Genomic DNA, 22909 nt, shown 5'->3' on the forward strand with positions numbered 1-22909 from the left:
TTTGCTCTTCACTCGGTAGGATTTTTGATAACTTAGGCGAGCGCTGGGCTGCAGCTACGCCTCCGAGTGAGAGGTTTGCTCTTCACTCGGTAGGATTTTTGATAACTTAGGCGAGCACTGGGCTGCAGCTAAGCCCCCGAGTGAGAGGTTTGCTCTTCACTCGGTAGGATTTTTGATAACTTAGGCGAGCACTGGGCTGCAGCTAAGCCCCCGAGTGAGAGGTTTGCTCTTCACTCGGTAGGATTTTTGATAACTTAGGCGAGTACTTGGACTGCAGCTAAGCCTCCGAGTGAGAGGTTTGCTCTTCACTCGGTAGGATTTTAACAACTTAGGCGAGCACTGGGCTGCAGCTAAGCCCCCGAGTGAGAGGTTTGCTCTTCACTCGGTAGGATTTCTATATCTTAGGCGAGCACTAGGCTGCAGCTAAGCCCCCGAGTGGAAGTCTGGCTTACCACTCGGTAGGATTTTATTTACTCTTAGGCGAAACGGATTCGCAGCTAAGCCTCCGAGTGGGAGTCTGACTCACCACTCGGTAGGATTTTATTTACTCTTAGGCGAAACGGATTCGCAGCTAAGCCTCCGAGTGGGAGTCTGACTCACCACTCGGATGATTTTTACAAACTTAGGCGAAACGGATTCGCGGCTAAGTCACCCACCGAGGGGAAATTTTATTGGACAAAATAAAAAGTGACAAAAATTATGGAGGAACTATGACACTATTATTTTGAGGTCCATGGACTACAGAAGTACTTTATTGCAACTCATCCGAGTGATTAAATTTAAGTGTAAAATGGGCGGAGTAGTTCCGCGTTCCAAGCTCGGGGCTCGTCGATATTATGCTCGACGTTGTAAAGACGGTACGCCCCATTGTGGAGAACTTTGGTGACGATGAAGGGTCCTTCCCAAGAAGGAGCAAGCTTGTGTTGTTTCTTCTGATCCACTCGGAGAACTAAATCTCCTTCCTGGAAGGCTCGACCCCTCACATTTCTGGCATGGAAACGACGCAAATCTTGTTGGTAGATGGTCGACCGGATCAGAGCCATCTCCCTTTCTTCCTCTAAAAGGTCGACTGCGTCCTGCCGCGCTTGTTCAGCTTCTGCTTCGTTGTAGATTTCAACTCGAGGAGCATTGTGGAGAAGATCACTCGGCAAGACTGCTTCAGCTCCGTAGACCAAGAAGAATGGGGTTCTTCCGGTCGACCGATTAGGTGTGGTCCGCAGTCCCCAAAGCACCGAGGGAAGTTCGTCGACCCAAGCTCCAACTGCATGCTTGAGATCACGCATCAGTCGGGGTTTCAATCCCTTGAGAATCAGGCCATTGGCTCGCTCTGCTTGTCCATTCGACTGCGAGTGAGCGACTGAAGCGTAGTCGACTCGCGTGCCTTGAGAGTTACAGAAATCTCTGAATTCCTCCGAGTCAAAGTTCGATCCATTATCCGTAATGATGCTGTGCGGGACTCCATATCTGAATATTAGTTCCCTGATGAAGCTAACAGCAGCACCGGCGTCAAGGCTCTTGATTGGTTTAGCCTCAATCCACTTGGTGAATTTGTCGACTGCCACCAGTACATGCGTGAAACCACTTCGCCCTGTTCTCAAAGGACCGACCATGTCCAACCCCCATACTGCGAAAGGCCAGACGAGTGGGATGGTCTTCAGAGCCGATGCAGGCTTGTGCGACATATTCGAGTAGAACTGACATCCCTCACACTTATCCACTATTTCCTTTGCCATCTCATTCGCCTTTGGCCAGTAAAATCCGGCTCGGTATGCTTTGGCCAAGATGGTCCGAGAGGACGCATGATGACCACAGGTTCCTGAGTGGATATCATTGAGGATGATTCGACCTTCTTCTGGTGTTATGCACTTCTGACCAACTCCAGTCGCGCTTTCTCTGTATAATTGTCCTTTGATTACGGTAAAGGCCTTAGATCGACGGACGATCTGTCGAGCCTCTTCCTCATCCTCCGGGAGCTCTTTTCTCAGGATATACGCGATATATGGAACTGTCCAGTCAGGAATGACCACCAAGACCTCCGTGACCAAGTCGACCACTACTGGGACTTCAACCTCAGTCGGATCTGTGGCACTCTTGGGCTGTGGAGCTTCTTCGGTGAAAGGATCTTCTTTGACTGACGGAGTGTGTATATGCTCCAAGAACACACCACTCGGAATGGCTTCTCTCTTGGAACCTATCTTTGCTAGATCATCAGCTGCTTGATTTTTCAGTCGGGGTATATGATGGAGCTCCAACCCCTCGAACTTCTTTTCCAGCTTCCTCACTGCACTGCAGTATCCAGTCATGGCTGGGCTTCTCACGTCCCACTCCTTCATCACTTGGTTGACCACTAAATCCGAGTCGCCATAGACCATCAGGCGACGGACGCCGAGTGAAATGGCCATGCGCAATCCGTATAAGAGGGCCTCATATTCTGCCTCATTGTTGGAGGAATCAAAGTGAATCTGGAGCACATATCTGAGCTTATCTCCTCTGGGGGAAACCAGGACAACCCCAGCACCGGAACCATTCAACATCTTAGAGCCATCAAAGAACATGGTCCAATGCTCCGAGTGAACTTCAGTCGGCTGCTGCTGTTCAATCCACTCGGCAAGGAAATCTGCTATTGCCTGGGACTTAATGGCTTTCTTTGCCTCAAACTTGATATCAAGGGGAAGAAGTTCAATCGCCCATTTAGCCACTCGACCAGTTGCATCTCTGTTGTGCAAAATCTCTGATAGTGGAGCGTCGCTGACAACTGTGATGGAATGATCAGAGAAATAATGAGCAACCTTCTTTGTGGTCATGTATATTCCATACACAAGCTTCTGATAATGAGGATATCTCTGCTTGGATGGAGTCAAGACTTCAGACAAATAATACACTGGGCGCTGAACTTTGAGAGCTTTTCCTTCTTCTTCCCGCTCGACCGTAAGCACAGTACTGACGACCTGTCCTGTGGCTGCGATATAGAGCAACAGAGGCTCTTTGCTGATTGGAGCAGCAAGCACCGGCTGGGTGGAGAGCAGAGCTTTTAGCTCGGCAAACGCTGCATCAGCTTCTGGAGTCCACTCGAACTTGTCTGCCTTCTTCATCAGTCGGTAAAGAGGCAATGCCTTTTCACCGAGTCGTGAGATGAATCGACTTAATGCGGCCAAGCATCCAGTAAGCTTCTGGACATCGTGCACTTGCACAGGGCGTTTCATTCGGAGAATAGTGCCGATCTTCTCTGGATTAGCGTCGATTCCTCGCTCGGAAACGAGAAAACCGAGTAACTTGCCACCAGGAACTCCAAATGTGCACTTTGATGGATTGAGCTTGATATCATACCTTCTGAGGTTGGCAAATGTTTCGGCGAGGTCAGCGAGCAGGTCGGAACCTTTTCGTGACTTGACGACGATATCATCCATATACGCTTCCACATTCCGACTGATTTGAGTGAGAAGACACTTCTGAATCATTCGCATAAATGTGGCTCCGGCATTCTTGAGGCCGAATGGCATGGTGATATAGCAGAAGCACCCGAATGGAGTGATGAAAGCTGTTTTTACCTCGTCGGGTCCGTACAGACGGATCTGGTGGTACCCGGAGTAGGCGTCTAGAAAAGACAGTCTCTCGCATCCCGCGGTCGAGTCAACAATTTGATCTATGCGAGGGAGAGGAAAATGATCTTTCGGGCAGGCCCAGTTGATGTGCTTGAAATCAATGCACATTCGGAGCGATTTGTCCTTCTTAGGAACCATGACAACATTAGCGAGCCACTCGGAGTGGTATATCTCTCAGATAAATCCTGCCGCCAACAGTCGAGCCACTTCCTCACCAATGGCTTTTCTCTTCTGGACGGCGGACCGCCGAAGATGCTCTTTGACTGGTTTTGCAGATGAGTCGACTCTTAGGCGATGCTCAGCCAGTCCCCTGGGAACACCTGGCATGTCAGCGGGCTTCCATGCAAAAATGTCCCAGTTCTCACGGAGGAACTGGATGAGCGTTTCTTCCTATTTCGGGTCGAGTGTTGTGGAGATGTGGGTCGGAGCTGCATCGGGGTCGGTCGGGTGAATGTGAACAGGCTTTGTCTCACCGGACGACTGAAATGCAGATTCTGTGGCGGGTTTCTGCGTTTTGCTTGTATTCTTCGAACTCGACCGCTGTCACCTGGGAATCGGCAATCTTTGAGCCCTTCTGAAAGCACTCTTCTGCCTTTTTCCGATCACCGGTGACAGTGATCACCCCTTTGGGGCCGGGCATCTTCAATTTGAGGTACACGTAACATGGTCGAGCCATGAACCGTGCATAAGCTGGTCTCCCCAAAATGGCATGATATGCACTCTGAAAATCCACGACCTCAAACGTCAACTTCTCTTTGCGAAAATGTTTCGAATCACCAAACACCACGTCTAGAGCTATTTGGCCGAGTGACTCGGCTTTCTTCCCTGGTATAACTCCATGAAAGCTCATGTTACTGGTGCTCAGTCGGGACATCGGAATGCCCATTCCTTTCGGCGTGTCTGCATACAACAAATTCAGCCCACTACCACCGTCCATCAGCACTTTTGTCAGTCGAGTGCCTTCGACAACTGGATCGACCACCAAAGCTTGCCTCCCAGGGGTGGCAATATGAGTCGGGTGATCAGATTGGTCGAATGTGATGGGTGTTTGGGACCATCTCAGATAATTTGCTTTTGCTGGGGCGACCATGTTCACCTCTCGGTTAATGACTGTCAATCGACTCTTGCTTTCCACATCTGCAAAGATCATCAGAGTGGAGTTGATATGTGGATATCCTTCCTCACTGTCCTCCTTGTCTGTGGGCTTGTCCGACTCCTTCTCCTTGTCCTTAGACTGTTTTCCCTGAAACTGCTGGATCAGGAGTCGACATTGGCGAGTGGTATGCTTCGGGTAGATGATATTCCCCTCTTCGTCTTTCTTCGTGTGGATGTGACACGGCATATCCATCACGGCATTCCCTTCCTTATCCTTTACCTTCTTAGGGTTCCAGGATCCTTTTGGTTTCCCTTTAAACTTTCCCTGAGTCACGGCCAGAGCCTCTCCAGGAGCTGCCGGTTCAGCCTTTCGCTTCTGTTTCCGACTGGTGTTCCCCTTTTCCGACTGACTCGGCTTGTGCTTGCCGCTTCGGAGTCGGTCTTCTTCTTCGCCGTTGGCGTACTTGGTAGCAATCTCCATCATCCGACTCAAGGTCATGTCACCGGTTCGACCAAATTTCAAACTCAATTCTCTATTCTTGACACCATCCTTAAAGGCGCAGACTGCCTGATGATCAGACACATTCTCCACAGTATGGTGCAAAGTGATCCATCTCTGAATATATTCCCTGAGAGTCTCATTGTTCTTCTGCACGCAGACTTGCAGCTCCGTCAATCCAGCCGGTCGCTTGCAAGTTCCTTCAAACGTTCTGATGAACACTCGGGACAGATCTTCCCAAGTGTAAATGCTGCTAGGAGGTAATTGAGTCAACCATGCCCTGGCAGAACCTTCCAGCATGAGGGGCAAATGCTTCATGGCCACCTCGTCGTTCCCACCACCAATCTGAACCGCCACTCGGTAGTCTTCAAGCCAAGTCTCAGGCTTAGACTCACCAGTGAACTTGCTGACTCCTGTTGCCAACCTGAAATTGGGAGGGATAACTGCGGCTCTGATAGCTCTGCTGAAACATTCAGGACCAGAAACATGCACTCGAATGCTTGTGGGCGCATCTCTGTCGAGTCCACCTCGATGGGCTCTGTTCCGGTCGACTAAACCTTGCACGATAATGGATCGCGCGTCAAAGCCTGGTTCTCTGGGGTCGACTGGAACTCTTCGCCCCGCACTGAGCTGGCGCCTGTCATCTTGCTGCCGAGGAGCGTAAGACCCACCCCTCGGAGGGGAATTGGGCACTCGACGCCTATCATCTCGGTCGAGTCGGTCACCATATTGGTCTCGCCGATTCTCGCGCCCTTCACGCCGCGGAGGCGATCTGGGGCTGTGAGCCGACTGAACCGTATTCGCAGCGACGGATCGACTGTGAATTCTGTTGCGCGACTGCGACACGGCCGAATTCTGATCTCCTGCTGCCCGGAGCAGATCCCTGATCTGCATCAAGCCTCTGCCAGCTTCCGACTGAGAGGGCTGGATGGACTCTGTTATACGGGTCGCAACTGCTAAATTCTGGATTGGGGTTCGATATACCTGAGTCGGCGGGAAGAGTTGACGTCGACTGGGGTCGGGAACTCGTTGCCGCGCGCGCTCGTCGAGTGCTCGCTGAAGATTCTCCAGTCGAGTGCGTTCGGCCAAATTGGCTAAACGAGCCTCCTCCAAGGCGCGAGCCTCGGGGGTTTCTCCTGCGATGGGAGTACGCAGGACATCCACGTTCCTGCGGCGAAGTTCCTCTCTTTGCAGAGAGTCGAGTGGCTCGGGCTGGTACTCTTCGTGGTCTCGTGCGGGGTCGCCTCCGTCGCCTGCCCCACCATCACGGGCGAAGCCAGGAGGACTGCGGGGCCCGTCGACCATCAGGATTTCCGCCGCTGGATCACTGCTATCGCACTCGGATGCAGTCTCTATGGAGCCAGTCGACAGATCGAACAGGCCGTAGAGAGATTCGTCGGGCTCGATTGCCGCAACTTGGGTGGTGGCCGTCTGGCGAGCCACCGCGTGCCTCACCCACAGCTGAAGCCTCGACCGGCCCAAGCGCTTGCGCTGGCGGGAGACCGGGAGGGTGGTCGATGGGGGAGTCGACCGATACGGAGTCGACGGTTGCCGCAGCAGAACGCCATGGACACATGCGCGAAAATGCGTCGCACCGCGGACGGGGAGCGCATTGACGTCGAGTGGAGCCTCCTGGAGCCAGGCGGAGTCGTCGGCGACGAAGGTGAGAGCACCGAGACGGATCTCTCGACCCTCAACCAAAACTCCAGCAGTCATCATGATGAAAGTACTCGGAAGAACCGCAACTTCTCCACAAAATCGCTAAAACACCGGCCCCAAGGTGGGCGCCAACTGTCGTGGTTCTAAGTCTGACAGTAGAGTGGGGGTAGGTATGGAGAGGCAAGGTCCTAGCTATGGAGAGGTTGTAACACAAGAGATGTACGAGTTCAGGCCCTTCTCGGAGGAAGTAAAAGCCCTACGTCTCGGAGCCCGGAGGCGGTCGAGTGGATTATGTGTATATGAATTACAGGATGCCGAACCCTTCTGCCTGTGGAGGGGGGCGGCTTATATAGAGTGCGCCAGGACCCCAGCCAGCCCACGTAATGAAGGGTTTAAGGTGTATTTAGTCCGGGGAGTTACTGGTAACGTCCACATAAAGTGTCTTAACTACCATAAAGTCTACTTAACTACAGGCCGTTGCAGTGCAGAGTGCCTTTTGACCTCCTGGTAGTCGAGTGAGTCTTCGTGGTCGAGTCCTTCAAGTCAGTCGAGTGAATCCCTCGTTGGTCGACTGGAAGGTGACCTCTTCTAAGGGTGTCCTTAGGCAGGGTACTTAGATCAGGTCTGTGACCCTACCCTAGGTACATGACTCCATCAGAGTTCTTAAGTAATTTGATTAATAGAACTTTAATTTATCATGAACTTAGTACCTGATAGTATTTTGCATGTCTATGTTGTTGTAGATAGATGGCCCGTGTTGTTGTTCCGTTGAGTTTTAATGCGTTCCTAGAGAAAGCTAAGTTGAAAGATGATGATAGCAATTACAAGGACTGGGTCCGTAACTTGAGGATTATCCTCATTGCTGCACACAAGAATTACGTCCTGGAAGCACAGCTAGGTGACAAACCCACTGCAGGAGCAACGCCACATCTTGTGAACACCTGGCAGAGCAAAGCTGATGACTACTCGATATTTCAGTGTGCCATGCTTTACGGCTTAGAACCGGGACCTCAACGACGTTTTGAACGTCATGGAGCATATGAGATGTTTTAGGAGTTGAAGTTAATATTTTAAGCAAATGCCCGGATTGAGAGATATGAAGTCTCCAATAAGTTCTACAACTGCAAAATGGAGAAGAATAGTTCTGTCAGTGAACATATACTCGGAATGTCTGGGTACCACAACCACTTGACTCAGCTGGGAGTTAATCTTCCTGATGATAGTGTCATTGATAGAGTTATTCAATCACTGCCACCAAGCTACAAGGGCTTCGTGATGAACTATAATATGCAAGGGATGGATAAGACGATTCGCGAGCTCTTCGCAGTGCTAAAGGCTGCGGGGGTAGAAATCAAGAAGGAGCATCAAGTGTTGATGGTCAACAAGACCACCAGTTTCAAGAAAAAAGGTAAAGGGAAGAAGAGGAACTTCAAGAAGAACAACAAGCAAGTTGTTTCTCAAGTGAAGAAGCCCAAGTCTGGATCTAAGCCTGAGACTGAGTACTTCTACTACAAAGGGACTGGTCACTGGAAGCGGAACTGCTCCAAGTATTTGGCGGAGAAAAATGATGGCAAAGTGAAAGGTATATTTGATATACATGTTATTGATGTGTACCTTACTAATGCTCACAGTAGCACCTGGGTATTTGATACTGGTTCTGTTGCTAATATTTGCAACTCAAAACAGGGGCTACGGATTAAGCGAAGATTGGCTAAGGACGTTGTGACGATGCGCGTGGGAAATGGTTCCAAAGTCGATGTGATCCCCGTCGGCACGCTACCTCTACATCTACCTTCGGGATTAGTTTTAGACCTAAATAATTGTTATTTGGTGCCAGCATTGAGCATGAACATTATATCCGGATCTTGTTTGATATGAGACGGTTATTCATTTAAATCAGAGAATAATGGTTATTCTATTTATATGAGTAATATCTTTTATGGTCATGCACCCTTGATGAGTGGTCTATTTTTACTAAATCTTGATAGTAGTGATACACATGTTCATAGTATTGAAACCAAAAGATATAAGTTTCATAATGATAGTGCAACTTATTTGTGGCACTGCCGTTTAGGTCATATTGGTGTAAAGCGCATGAAGAAACTCCATGTTGATGGACTTTTGGAATCACTTGATTATGAATCACTTGATGCTTGTGGACCATGCCTCATGGGCAAGATGACTAAGACTCTATTCTCCGGAACAATGGAGCGAGCAACAGATGTGTTGGAAATAATACATACTGATGTATGCGGTCCAATGAGTGTTGATGCTCGCAGTGGGTATCGTTATTTTCTTACCTTCATAGATGATTTGAACAGATATGGGTATATCTACTTGATGAAACATAAGTCTGAAACATTTGAAAAGTTCAAAGAATTTCAGAGTGAAGTGGAAAATCATCGTAACAAGAAAATAAAGTTTCTACGATCTGATCGTGGAGGAGAAAATTTGAGTTACGAGTTTGGTCTTCATTTGAAACAATGCAGAATAGTTTCGCAACTCACGCCACCTGGAACACCACATCGTAATGGTGTGTCCGAACGACGTAACCGCACTTTATTAGATATGTGCGATCTATGATGTCTCTCACTGATTTACCGCTATCGTTTTGGGGTTATGCTTTAGAGACGGCTGCATTCACATTACATAAGGCACCATCAAATTCCGTTGAGACAACACCTTATGAATTGTGGTTTGGAAAAAAAAAACAAGTTGTCGTTTCCTAAAATTTGGGGATGTGATGCTTATGTCAAAAAGATTCAACCTGATAAGCTCGAACCCAAATCGAAGAAATGTGTCTTCATAGGATACCCAAAGAAGAGCATGGACATTATATCTGGATCTTGTTTGATGCGAGACGGTTATTCATTTAAATCAAAGAATAATGGTTGTTCTATTTATATGAGTAATATCTTTTATGGTCATGCACCCTTGATGAGTGGTCTATTTTTGTTGAATCTCGATTGTAGTGATACACATATTCATAATATTGAAGCCCAAAAATGCAAAGTTAATAATGATAGTGCAACTTATTTGTGTCACTGCCATTTAGGTCATATTGGTGTAAAGCGCATGAAGAAACTCTGTGCTGATGGGCTTTTGGAATCACTTGATTATGAATCACTAGATGCTTGCGAACCATGCCTCATGGGCAAGATGACTAAGACTCCGTTCTCCGGAACAATGGAGCGAGCAACTGACTTATTGGAAATAATACATACTAATGTATGCGGTCCGAGGAGTGTTGAGTCTCGCAGCGGGTATCGTTATTTTCTGACCTTCACAGATGATTTGAGCAGATATGGGTATATCTACTTAATGAAACATAAGTCTGAAACATTTGAAAAGTTCAAAGAATTTCAAAGTGAAGTGGAAAATCATCGTAACAAGAAAATAAAGTTTCTACGATTTGATCGTAGAGGTGAATATTTGAGTTATGAGTTTGGTCTTCATTTGAAACAACGTGGAATAGTCTCACAACTCACGCCACCTGGAACACCACAGCGTAATGGTGTGTCCGAATGTCGTAACCATACTTTATTAGATATGATGCGATCTATGATGTCTCTTACAGATTTACCGCTATTGTTTTGGGGTTATACTTTAGAGATGGCTGCATTCACGTTAAATAGGGCACCATCTAAATCCGTTGAGACGACAACATATGAACTGTGGTTTAGCAAGAAACCTAAGCTGTCGTTTCTTAAAGTTTGGGGCTGCGATGCTTATGTGAAAAAGCTTCAACCTAATAAGCTCGAACCCAAATCGGAGAAATGTGTCTTCATAGGATACCCAAAGAAGACTATTGGGTACACCTTCTATCACAGATTCGAAGGCAAGATATTCGTTGCTAAGAATGGATCCATTCTAGAGAAGGTGTTTCTCTCGAAACAAGTGAGTGGGAGGAAAGTAGAACTTGATGAGGTAATTATACCTACTCCCTTACTAGAAAGTAGTTCATCACAGAAATCAGTTCCGGTGATTCCTACACCAGTAAGTGAGGAAGCTAATGATGATGATCATGAAACTTCTAATCAAGTTACTACTGAACCTCGTAGGTCAACCAGAGTAAGATCTGCACCAGAGTGGTACCGTAATCCTGTTCTGGAGGTCATGTTACTTGACCATGACGAACCTACGAACTATGAGGAAGCGATGATGAGCCCAGATTCCGCAAAATGGCTTGAGACCATGAAATCTGAGATGGGATCCATGTATGAGAACAAAGTGTGGACTTTGGTTGACTTGCCCGATGATCGGCAAGCCATAGAGAATAAATGGATCTTCAAGAAGAAGACTGACACTGACGATAATGTTACTGTCTACAAAGCTCGACTTGTTGCAAAAGGTTTTCAACAAGTTCAAGGAGTTGACTACGATGAGACCTTCTCACCCGTAGCGATTCTTAAGTCCGTATGAATCCTGTTAGCAATTGCCGCATTTTATGATTATGAAATTTGGCAAATGGATGTCAAAACTGCATTTCTTAATGGATATCTTAAAGAAGAGTTGTATATGATGCAACCAGAAGGTTTTGTCGATCCAAAAGGTGCTAACAAAGTGTGCAAGCTCCAGCGATCCATTTATGGACTGGTGCAAGCCTCTCGGAGTTGGAATGTACGCTTTGATAGTATGATCAAAGCATATGGTTTTATACAGACTTTTGGAGAAGTCTGTATTTACAAGAAAGTGAGTGGGAGCTCTGTAGCATTTCTGATATTATATGTAGATGACATATTGTTGATCGGAAATGATACGAAATTTCTGAATAGCATAAAAGGATACTTGAATAAGAAGTTTTCAATGAAGGACCTTGGTGAAGCTGCTTATATATTGGGCATCAAAATCTAGATCAAGACGCTTAATTGGACTTTCACAAAGCACATACCTTGGTAAAGTTTTGAAGAAGTTCAAAATGGATCAAGCAAAGAAAGGGTTCTTGCCTGTGTTACAAGGTGTGAAGTTGAGTCAGACTCAATGCCCGACCACTGCAGAAGATAGAGAGAAAATAAAAGTCATTCCCTATGCTTCAGCCATAGGTTCTATCATGTATGCAATGATGTGTACCAGACCTGATGTGTGCCTTACTATTAGTTTAGCAGGGAGGTGCCAAAATAATCCAGGAGTGGATCACTGGACAGCGGTCAAAAACATCCTAAAATACCTGAAAAGGACTAAGGATATGTTTCTCGTTTATGGAGGTGACAAAGAGCTCGTCGTAAACAGTTACATCAATGCAAGCTTTCAAACTGATCCGGATGACTCTAAGTCACAAACCGGATACGTGTTTTTATTGAATGGTGGAGCTGTCAGTTGGTGCAGTTCCAAGCAGAGCGTCATGGCGGGATCCATATGTGAAGCGGAGTACATAGCTGCTTCGGAAACAGCAAATGAAGAAGTCTGGATGAAGGAGTTCATATCCGATCTAGGTGTCATACCTAGTGCATCGGGTCCAATGAAAACCTTTTGTGACAATACTGGTGCAATTGCCTTGGCAAAGGAATCCAGATTTCACAAGTGAACCAAGCACATCAAGAGACGCTTCAATTCCATCCGCGATCAAGTCAAGGAGGGAGACATAGAAATTTTCAAGATACATACAGATCTGAATGTTGCAGACCCTTGACTAGACCTCTCTCACGAGCAAAACATGATCAGCACCAAGACTCCATGGGTGTTAGAATCATCACAATGTAATCTAGATTATTGACTCTAATGCAAGTGGGAGACTGAAGGAAATATGCCCTAGAGGCAATAATAAAGTTGTTATTTATATTTCCTTATATCATGATAAATGTTTATTATTCATGCTAGAATTGTATTAACCAAAAACTTAGTACATGTGTGAATACATAGACAAACAGAGTGTCACTAGTATGCCTCTACTTGACTAGCTCGTTAATCAAAGATGGTTAAGTTTCCTAACCATGGACAAAGAGTTATCATTTGATGAACGGGATCACATCATTAGAGAATGATGTGATTGACTTGACCCATCCGTTAGCTTAGCACTATGATCATTTAGTTTATTGGTATTGCTTTCTCCATAACTTATACATGTTCCTATGACTATGAGATTATGCAACTCCCGAATATCGGAGGAATACTTAGGGTGCTATCAAATGTCACAACGTAACTGGATGACTATAAAGATGCTCTACAGGTGTCTCCGATGGTGTTTGTTGAGTTAGCATAGATCGAGATTAGGATTTGTCACTCCGTGTACGGAGAGGTATCTCTGGGCCCTCTCGGTAATGCACATCACTATAAACCTTGCAAGCAATGTGACTAATGAGTTAGTTACGAGATGTAGTATTATGGAATGAGTAAATAGACTTGCTGATAACGAGATTGAACTAGGTATTGAGATACCGACGATCGAATCTCGGGCAAGTAACATACCGATGACAAAGGGAATAATGTATGTTGTTATGCGGTTTGACCGATAAAGATCTTCGTAGAATATGTAGGAGCCAATATGAACATCCAGGTTCCGCTATTGGTTATTGACCGGAGACGTGTCTCGGTCATGTCTTCATAGTTCTCGAACCCGTAGGGTCCGCACACTTAACGTTCGGTGACGATCGGTATTATGAGTTTATGTGTTTTGATGTACCGAAGATAGTTTGGAGTCCCGGATAGGATCACGAACATGATGAAGAGTCTCGAAATGGTCGAGACATAAAGATTGATATATTGGACAGCTATATTCGGACACCGGAGCCCCCTTCCCCTTGAGTCCGAATTGGACTAGGAGGGGGTGGCGCCCCCTTTTCTTCCTCTCTCCACTCCTTCCTTCCCCCTCCTAGTAGGACTAGGAAAGGAGGAATCCTACTCCTAGTAGGAGGAGGATTCCTCCCCTCCTTGGCGCGCCCTAGGGCCTGCCGGCTTCCCCCTTGCTCCTTTATATATGGGGGCAGGGGGGCACCCTAGAACACACAAGTTCACATTGTTTAGCCGTGTGCGGTGCCCTCCTCCACCACAATCCACCTCGGTCATATCGTTGCAGTGCTTAGGCGAAGCCTTGCACTAGTAGCTTCATCATCACCATCATCACGCCGTCGTGCTGACGAAACTCTCCCTCAACACTCAGTTGGATCTAGAGTTCGCGGGACGTTATCGAGCTGAACGTGTGCCGATCGCGGAGGTGTCGTATCTTCGGTGCTAGGATCGGTCGAATCGTGAAGACGTACGACTACATCAACCGCATTGTCATAACGTTTCCGCTTACTATCTACGAGGGTACATAGACAACACTCTTCCCCTCTCGTTGCTATGTATCACCTAGATGAATCTTGCGTGTGCGTAGGAATTTTTTTTAAATTACTGCATTCCCCAACATTATGGACATTAGTAGCTAAACTTTTTAATATACTTAGCACCTTATCTAAGCACCTATGCATTGGAAGTGGCCTTAAAGCTATTTTTATTTATGTTTCCGATGTGTTATGAGCCGACCATGAGTTGTGCAAGTTGTATAATTTAAACTCTAAACTCATCGAGTTGTAATAAATGATATGTATCTTGATATTCATTTGTTACTGTGTGTGCTATCTACGATCCAGAGATAACACAATAAAGCACAGAGATTCAGATTCTATCTGGTTCAGGTTAGATCGAAGAAAAAGTTTACAGATTTTGATACAAATTAAAGATGGAGATTAGGAGTTACCCCTTCAATTAAAAAGGATAATATAATCTTTGGGAGTACCTAGAACTCATCTAGATGAGACGTAATTTGGCCTCATTCACCTGGAAAATAAGAACGGATACAACCCACGTCAGCACACACACATCTTATAGCACCACATCCAATGGCTATAAAAGGTGAATGAAACCAAATTAAATCTCATCTAGATGAATTCTAGCAAAACTGATAATCTTTTGTATCCAGATTAATGTATTCAATGCGTTTGATTTACAGGCTAAGTAAATTCAAGATTTGTGTAAACTTTTTAAATGAGGGGTGGGTAGGGGTCTAAGCAAAACTCATTCTTTATACTCTCTAAATTTAGGGCTATAACTCATCTGAGGGTCTGACTCTAGGTTAAACCACTACGTCTTTATTGTCAAACCTCATATCTAGTCTTTTTCCCCAACCTGTGACATGATCAAAAGATCCATGGTGAATGAGTAGTCGATGCTTAACTTTAGTGTGTCAAAATATCCTAACAATGGCTATATCGGTTTTGGTTACATGCTGAAATTTTGGCACTTGACAGTCTTCCTTCCAGTATCTCCAACAAAGTCGAGCATGCGCTCAGCTATTCATCAGAGAAGATGCCAATAGTTTTTTTTAAGACGCCAACGAGTGGTTGTTTATCCACGGGGTAATGGAGCATCCAATGGCACCTTTTTTTTACAAGCGTGTGGAACACCCATCGGGCTCATTCCTCAATAATGAATGACCAATAGTTTCGTATATTTAATAACTAAAATGAAACTAGCATCGTTATTTGATAGAAAAATGGAGCATAATGTAGACGTGATGCGTGCATCAAATGATTTACAAGTACAACTAGTGCCAGCCACTTGCAATAACTGTTAGTTCGAAGCGGTAGCATGTACTAGCAAAGAAATAGACACCGGTAGTCTGAAACTGGATAAGGTTTGACAGCGATACTTTATTATATAAACGTTCAGTGTTCATTACAATGTGCCTTGCTCCTATATATATGTACTTATGCAGTTTTAAGTCTCAAGTCTGTTGATGATATATATAATATAATATATATGACAATATACAGAACAAAAAGAAAATGACTTGGGAAGGCTAGGACCAAAACCCAGTAATTTCTTCATGTGGTGATTTCCTTGCCCAAGAATTTATTTACCAAGGGAATGGATATGAGTATCCACACCGATTGCGAGATATCGAACCTGATATCCAAAAACCTTCCTTTTCCAGTCTCAGAGATGAACAGAAGAGCGCAAAAAGTTGCAAGTGAATCGAGCTTGCTTGTAACCTATCAATGCTTTTTTATTGAGGTGGCAGAGAAAACCACCCTCGCCGAGCCTTCTCTACAGAGGCCACGGCTTTTTATTCACATCGGAGGGGCCTATCAGAACTGATTTCAACACAATAAGATAGAACGATTAGCAATAGCACTGCAATGTTATTATACATGGGGGGAAATCATGGAAGGTTCAAATCTACCTGTGTCAAATGATTGGAAAATTGTTCTGAGAGATAAGAGATCTCTCGACTCAGCTCAGAAAAATCAGCGACCACCACCAGGGCTTGAACTACCACCAGTTGTCGTATTAGTCTGAGCACGCATTACCGTGTCTGGCGGGAAAACCCCTTTTGGCAAAATTGATCCAGACGGCTCAGATGCTGCCACTGGCGATCCTACTTGGTTGACTGATGGGTCTTTAGCTGAAATATATTCTGGCCTTAGATCTTGGGAAGATGAAGATGGAGCCAATGTGGCAATAGAGAAGCCAAGAGGATAGGGAGCAATTGGCACGTCAGACAGGGGAAAAGGAGATGAACTGTAGCCAAGCGTACCCATCGGGTGATCATACTTGCATGCAACTCCATATCTACAATACCCATTTTGGGCATAGTATGAACAAGGCTGAGCACCCTGAAAATTGAGATGATAAAAGAAGCCTCGTAAGAAACTGCATATACTTCAAAGATACTATAAATACATACTTACATAGGCAGTCTATAAGGCCACTACACTTTTTCTACCATATTAAAACAAATATAGCATCCCACATGATTTATGCCCATGTTATATTCCAGACAATGCATGCGTCATGCCTAACAGAGAATTCAGAGAGCTGAAAACCTTGTGCATATTGCATAATAATCCAGGATACCACACTGATTCGGGGCCTCCCCTACAGTTTTCAATTAAAAGAAAGGATATCACACTGATCTAGGAGATCATCTAAGATCCTTGGACACCTCATGTAACCTTGTGGACAAAGAATTTTGTTATCAATGGACAATTCCATGATAGATGGGACACTTTACACTTAAGCTATGCAAAGTTCAATTAATTAGGACCTAAAGTTTTTCGCTTTGTTGAGCTGGTGACTAGAATTAGAAAGAGCAAACATCATCGGCAAGCAAATGCCAGATGGGGACACTTCTTGCACCTCAACCACTGCTACAAAGATTGAAGATCCTACATTTCTTTCTCGAAAAGCATTTGTCTTGATTTTATTCAGAGAAAGTTGATTATGTTTTTGTTTTACGAAACTAATACTCAAACAATAACATAGTTTGCGAGAGTCAATGAGTTTTAATATATCAGCATTTCACTACAACAGGACACCATAGTAGACAGGTCTATATTAAATACTATTTCGAATAGTCAATACTTGATACAGTACTGAAGCATGCACTTCTTGATCTTGGCATGCCTCAAGAGATATTTTAAAGACAAAACATGGAATAATGTTTACCTTATGGCAAGGAAATTATTTTAAGAGACATAATATCAATGTTTACACAGTACCCATAGTAAATACACATAAATGATAGGCACGGAGATATGAAGTGTTAATATCTTCCATCCCTTCATGGCTGCTGGTGCACGCAATGATGATATGATGTACAAAAAAATCTAGCCCATTACTTGCTCTATATTTTCTAGTAGTTACACCCATTTGCAAATATACAAGTTCACATATTAATCACATCTTTCTAATAAATATTTCCATTATTTAGGACATAATGTTAAATAACCCATATCATACTACACAGCAGTGTACTCCTAAGATACTGCATTATAAAGAACTACTATCTTACTACTGCAAGTATGTATACTATATGGCAATGAACCCAAGACCAAGTTATTCGATTATTCTTCAGCTTTATCTCAGAATGGAATACTTAAGGTAGAGGAATGGGCAATTGAAAGCTCGTTTCCATTGGTAGACCTATCAATGCGCACCTTCACAGATCCTGAACTGATGGAAACTAACACTCATACTGTTAGCGGCTAGGGTTCTGCCCGGTCTTGGTCGGAGACAGTAGGGGAAGGAGGGGGAAGGGCGAGGGCTTGAGCGCGGCGGCCGGCGGCGGGGCGCCGTCCTGGCGCGGTGCGGCGGCAGCGAGAGAAGGAGGCGGCTAGGGTTTAGGGTTTCCGGCTCCTCTGGGAGCCGGGCAATAGAAATAGTCTTATTGCTTAATTCCAAAAAGAGTCTTACAACCTATATTTATATCCTAGATAACTTGCAGAAGAATTAACCTAAGATAACTTGTATAAGAATTAACCTAAGATATCTTGCATAATCTGAAAATAAAAACTAAGATAACTTGCGGGCCTAAGCCTGCCTGTTGGGCCTCCTTCGGCCATAGACCTGGCCGGTCATAACATCTCTCCCCGCCTGCGCAAACAGCTCGTCCTCGAGCTGAAAGTCGGGGTAGTGCTGGAGGAACTCCTCACGCTGCTCCCAAGTAGCATCCTCCTCTGGTAGTCCAGTCCACCGGATCAACACGTACCAGGAGCCTCGGCGCAGCTGAGCCTGCAACGCCTTCTCTGGTTCAGGAAGGAGACGCCCGTCCGTGACCGGTGGAAGAGCCGGCGGTGCCGCAGGTGGCTCCCCGCGGAATGGCTTGAGCAGCCCGACATGGAAGACATCATGGATCCGGGCGCCTGCCGGAAGCTGCAGACGGTAAGCCACTTTTCCAATGCGTTCCAGGATCGCAAAGGGACCGGCATAGCGAGGACCGAGCTTCTTCCTCGCGCGGGGGTCCAAGGACTGCGTAGAGCGGTGAAGTAGACGCAGCCAGACCCAATCACCCACCGCGTACTCCGCCTCGCGATGGTGGCCATCATAGTAACGTTTGGCCAACTGCTGGGCCTGCAGGAGTCGTTGCTGGATCTCCGCGATCATCTCATCACGACTTCTCAGAAGGGCCCCGGCTGCCTCGGTCCGCGCCGAGGCCGGATCAACCGGCAGGATCGGCGGGGGTGGCCGGCCATACACCACCTCAAAGGGCGTAGCTCGCAGGGCGGAGTGATAAGAGGTGTTGTAGCAGTACTCTGCCCACGAGAGCCAGTCCACCCATGCACGAGGGCGATCACCTGTAACACAGCGCAAATACATGGCAATCACCTTGTTAACGATCTCAGACTGGCCGTCCGTCTGAGGGTGGAAGGCTGTGCTGAGGCGTAGCTTCACGCCCGCCAGCCGGGAAAGGTCACGCCACACGTGTCCCGTGAACACGGGGTCCCGATCACTGACGATCGAAGAAGGGAACCCGTGGAGACGGACAATGCCATCGAAGAAGGCCCGGGCAACCGATGCCGCTGAATATGGATGGCCGAGCGGTATGAAATGAGCATACTTGGAGAAGCGGTCGACCACCGTGAGAATGACAGACTTGCCGCCCACCTTGGGAAGGCCCTCGATGAAGTCCATGGAGATGTCCGCCCAAACCTGAGTAGGGACCTCCAAGGGTTGCAGCATGCCAGCCGGCCGTAGAGTCTCCGTCTTGTTGCGCTGGCACGTCACACACGACCGTACCCAGTCACGGACCAAGGCACGATCACTGGGAATGTAGAAGTCGGTGCGGAGACGATGGAGCGTCTTCTGCACTCCCTCATGGCCCGCCGAGTGAGCGAGGCGCAGCACCTGCTGGCGAAGATCGTCGTGTGCCGGAACGAAGACCCGGCGCCCATGGAGAAGCAGGCCATCGGCAAGGCGCCACGGTTCCTTCAGCTCACCCGCCGCCAACTGCTGTTGTAGGAGGAGGGAATCGGCCGCAGCAGCAGTCGCCCGGCGGATGTCGTCGTAGAGGGCGAAGGAGGGCCCGGTGATGATGCAGAAGGCCGCCCCCTCCGCCGCACCGTCGTCCACATCGGCATCACGCCAAGACAGGGCGTCGGCGACGGTGTTAAGGCGACCCGGACGGTACTCGACGGTGAAGTCAAAGCCAAAGAGTTTACTGATCCATTGGTGCTGGGGCACCGTCGAGAGCCTCTGATCTAGCATGAACTTGAGGCTGTAATGATCCGTGCGGATCCGGAAAGAGCGACCCCAAAGATAGGGCCCCCAATGGCGTACGGCCTGCACCAACCCAATGAGCTCACGCTCATACGCCGCCAACTTAAGATGATGTGCGGCAAATGGGCGACTGAAGAAAGCGAGGGGTCCCTCGCCCTGGTGTAGGACCGCACCGAACCCCGCACCGGAAGCGTCGCAGTCGACGGTGAAGGGGAGGTCAAAATCCGGCATCTGCAGTACGGGTCCCGTCATGAGGGCCCCCTTGAGGGCCTCGAAGGCTGAAGTGGCCTCCTCGTCCCAAGAGAAGGCGTCGCGCCGGAGGAGACGCGTGAGTGGGGCCGCGATGAGGCCAAACTCCCGGATGAACTTCCGGTAGTACCCCGCGAGGCCAAGAAACCCGCGAAGAGCACGCGGAGACTGCGGAATCGGCCAGGCGGCGACGGCCGCGACCTTGTCGGCATCCATGGCCACTCCCTTGGCCGAGATGACGTGGCCGAGGTAAGCGACCGACGGCGTCCCGAACGAGCACTTCGAGCGCTTAAGATGAAGATGATGCGCCCGAAGCTCGTTGAAGACGATGGCCACATGCTGGAGGTGCTCTGCCCAAGAGGCGCTGTAGATAAGAATGTCATCAAAGAAAATGAGCACAAACCGGCGTAAGTAGGGCCGAAGGACATCGTTCATCAAGGCCTGAAACGTCGCCGGGGCGTTGGAGAGGCCAAAGGGCATCACCAAGAACTCGAAGTGGCCGTGATGAGTCCGAAACGCCGTCTTGGCGATGTCGTCTGGATGCATGCGCACCTGATGATACCCTGATCGAAGGTCCAGCTTGGTGAAGAAGCGTGCCCTGTGCAGCTCGTCGAGAAGCTCATCGACAACCGGAATAGGAAACTTGTCCTTCAATGTGAGAGCATTAAGGGCACGGTAGTCAATGCAGAAACGCCACGTGCCATCCGACTTACGCACGAGGAGGACCGGTGCTGTAAACGGGGACGTGGAGATGCGGATGATGCCGGCGGCAAGCATGAGTGCATACTGTCGCTCCAACTCGTCCTTCTACAGCTGTGGATACCGGTAAGGCCGCACGGCCACAGGGGCCGATCCCGGAAGGAGGTGAATACGGTGGTCGTAGATCCGGGCCGGTGGCAGACCCTGCGGCTCCTCAAAGAGATCCCGGTGCTGCTGCAGGAGCCCGTCCAAGAGCGGATGCTCGGCCTCCGTGGTCGCCGTGGCCAGCTGAAGAGGGGGCGCGGGTGCGGCCCCCCGAATGCCCTCCCACCGAATGCGACGACCCAAACGCCAGAAGGTCATCGTTAGCGCGTCAAAGTCCCAAAGGATAGGACCCAACATGCGCAAGAAGTCGACGCCGAGGATAAAGTCGAAGCAGCCCAAATCGATGCCGGCGCATGTGATGGTGAAGTGCTCGTCGCCGATAGTGATGGGCACGTCGCGGGCGAGCCCATGGCAGCGTAGACGGTCGCCATTCGCGACCGTGACCCGTAACTGCTCTCCTCCGGCCGGCTGGAGCGCAAGACGCCGCATGGTGGCCTCTGGCAGGAAATTATGCGTGGAACCTGTGTCCAGGAGGGCCACCAGGCGCTCGCCATGGATCATGACCGGTAAAAGCATCGTTCGTTCATCACGGATGCCGGCCAGCGCGTGAAGGGACACCACGAAGGCGGTAGCCGGGCCCGGTGCAGGTGCCGCTACGGGCTCCGCAAGAGTCGGGGCGCCGAGGTCGGCCTCCGGGGTGTCATCCTCGATCTCGTCCGTCGTCTCCAGGTAGAAAAGGCGCGGACAAACATGGCCCGGCGCATATGGCGCATCGCAGTTGAAGCACAGGCCCAGGCGCCTGCGTTCCAGCTGCTCCGCCTGAGTGAGGCCCGCCGGAACGGCCGTGTCGGGGCTGGGGTAGCGGCCGGGGCGGTGGTAGAGGACGCCGGTGCTGCCGGAGGCGGGAGGGGAGGCTGGCGGCCCCCACGCGGCGCGGATGGCCGTGGCGACGTCAAAGCCTGGGCACGCTGCTCGAACGCCCGCGCGTAGTACATGCCGTCTGAAGGTCTTGTGGTCCCTTCATCTCAACGTCCACGCGGATGTGGTCGGGAAGGCCGCCGACGAAGAGCTCCGCCCGCTGTAAGGCTGTCACACCAGGCGCGTGGCACGCTAGAGCCTGGAAGCGGTCGGCGAAATCCTGCACTGTGGAGGTGAATGGTAGGCGGCCCAACTCGGCCAAGCGGCTCCCGCGTACCGGTGGCCCGAAGCGAAGAAGACAGAGCTCGCGGAAGCGATCCCACGGTGGCATGCCGCCCTCGTCCTGCTCGAGGGCGTAGTACCAGGTCTGGGCGGCCCCGCGAAGATGGTAGGAATCCAGCCACGTGCGCTCGAACGCGGGCGTGCGCTGTCCACGGAAGAACTGGTCACATTGGTTTAGCCAGTTAAGCGGGTCTTCGGAACCGTCGTACGTGGCGAAGTCAATTTTGGCGAACCGGGGCGGCTGTTGGTGTGGGGTGCCCGGGGCCACGGCCTTGGCGGTGCGGAGGACGGCGCCCGGTCCAGGGTAGACGGCCCGGCGTACTGCCCTGGGACGCCCGACGCCTCGGGCTGCCACGGGGACCCTGACGAGGGCCGGGCCTCCGTGGGAGCCGACGGCGGCCCGTGGAGCCAGTCGGGCAGCGGCGATGGCGACGAAGGAAAGCGGACCTCCTGGATAGGGAGGCCGCTCGGCGAGGACCCGCCCGGCCCAGGGTTGGGCGGTGGCGGTGGTGGAGCGCGCGCCGTGGCCGCCGGGAGGGACGGCGCGGTGGAGGGTGGCGCGGATGGTGGAGTCCAGGTCGGCCACTGCGGTCCCTGGGCGGAGGCGGATGGCGCGGTTGGCACCGTGAACGGCGTCGGCCATTGTGGCCAGGGCGTCGTCGAAGCCGTCGGAGCGGGAAGCGCCGGGTAGCCGCCGGTACGGGGTACCACGGCAGCGCCTGCTGGCCCGTGGCCGCGGTCTGGTGGAGCGGTGGGGGCGGCCCGTATGGGCTGGCCAAGTAGAGACGAATGCCCTGGACCGCCACGACTAGGTCATTGAGCACGC

The 22909-nt window shown here is 49.2% G+C and overlaps 1 protein-coding gene across 3 annotated transcripts in view; it reads right to left on the minus strand.

Moving 5' to 3' along the window:
• Positions 1-15462: 15462 nt before the first annotated feature.
• LOC123061010 (zinc finger CCCH domain-containing protein 6) overlaps positions 15463-22909 on the minus strand; it is a 13086-nt gene continuing 5639 nt past the window's right edge. For 2 of the 3 annotated variants that reach the window (XM_044483896.1, XM_044483895.1), the window contains 2 exons: positions 16016-16448; positions 15463-15926 (listed from right to left, as the gene is read on the minus strand). In XM_044483896.1, coding sequence (XP_044339831.1) covers positions 16080-16448 — 369 coding nt within the window. In that variant the 3' untranslated portion in view covers positions 15463-15926; positions 16016-16079. The remainder of the gene's footprint in view (positions 15927-16015; positions 16449-22909) is intronic. The other variant, XM_044483897.1, reaches the window with a different exon arrangement.

This window comes from Triticum aestivum, chromosome 3A, assembly GCF_018294505.1.
Source record: "Triticum aestivum cultivar Chinese Spring chromosome 3A, IWGSC CS RefSeq v2.1, whole genome shotgun sequence".
NCBI classification, from domain to species: domain Eukaryota; kingdom Viridiplantae; phylum Streptophyta; class Magnoliopsida; order Poales; family Poaceae; genus Triticum; species Triticum aestivum.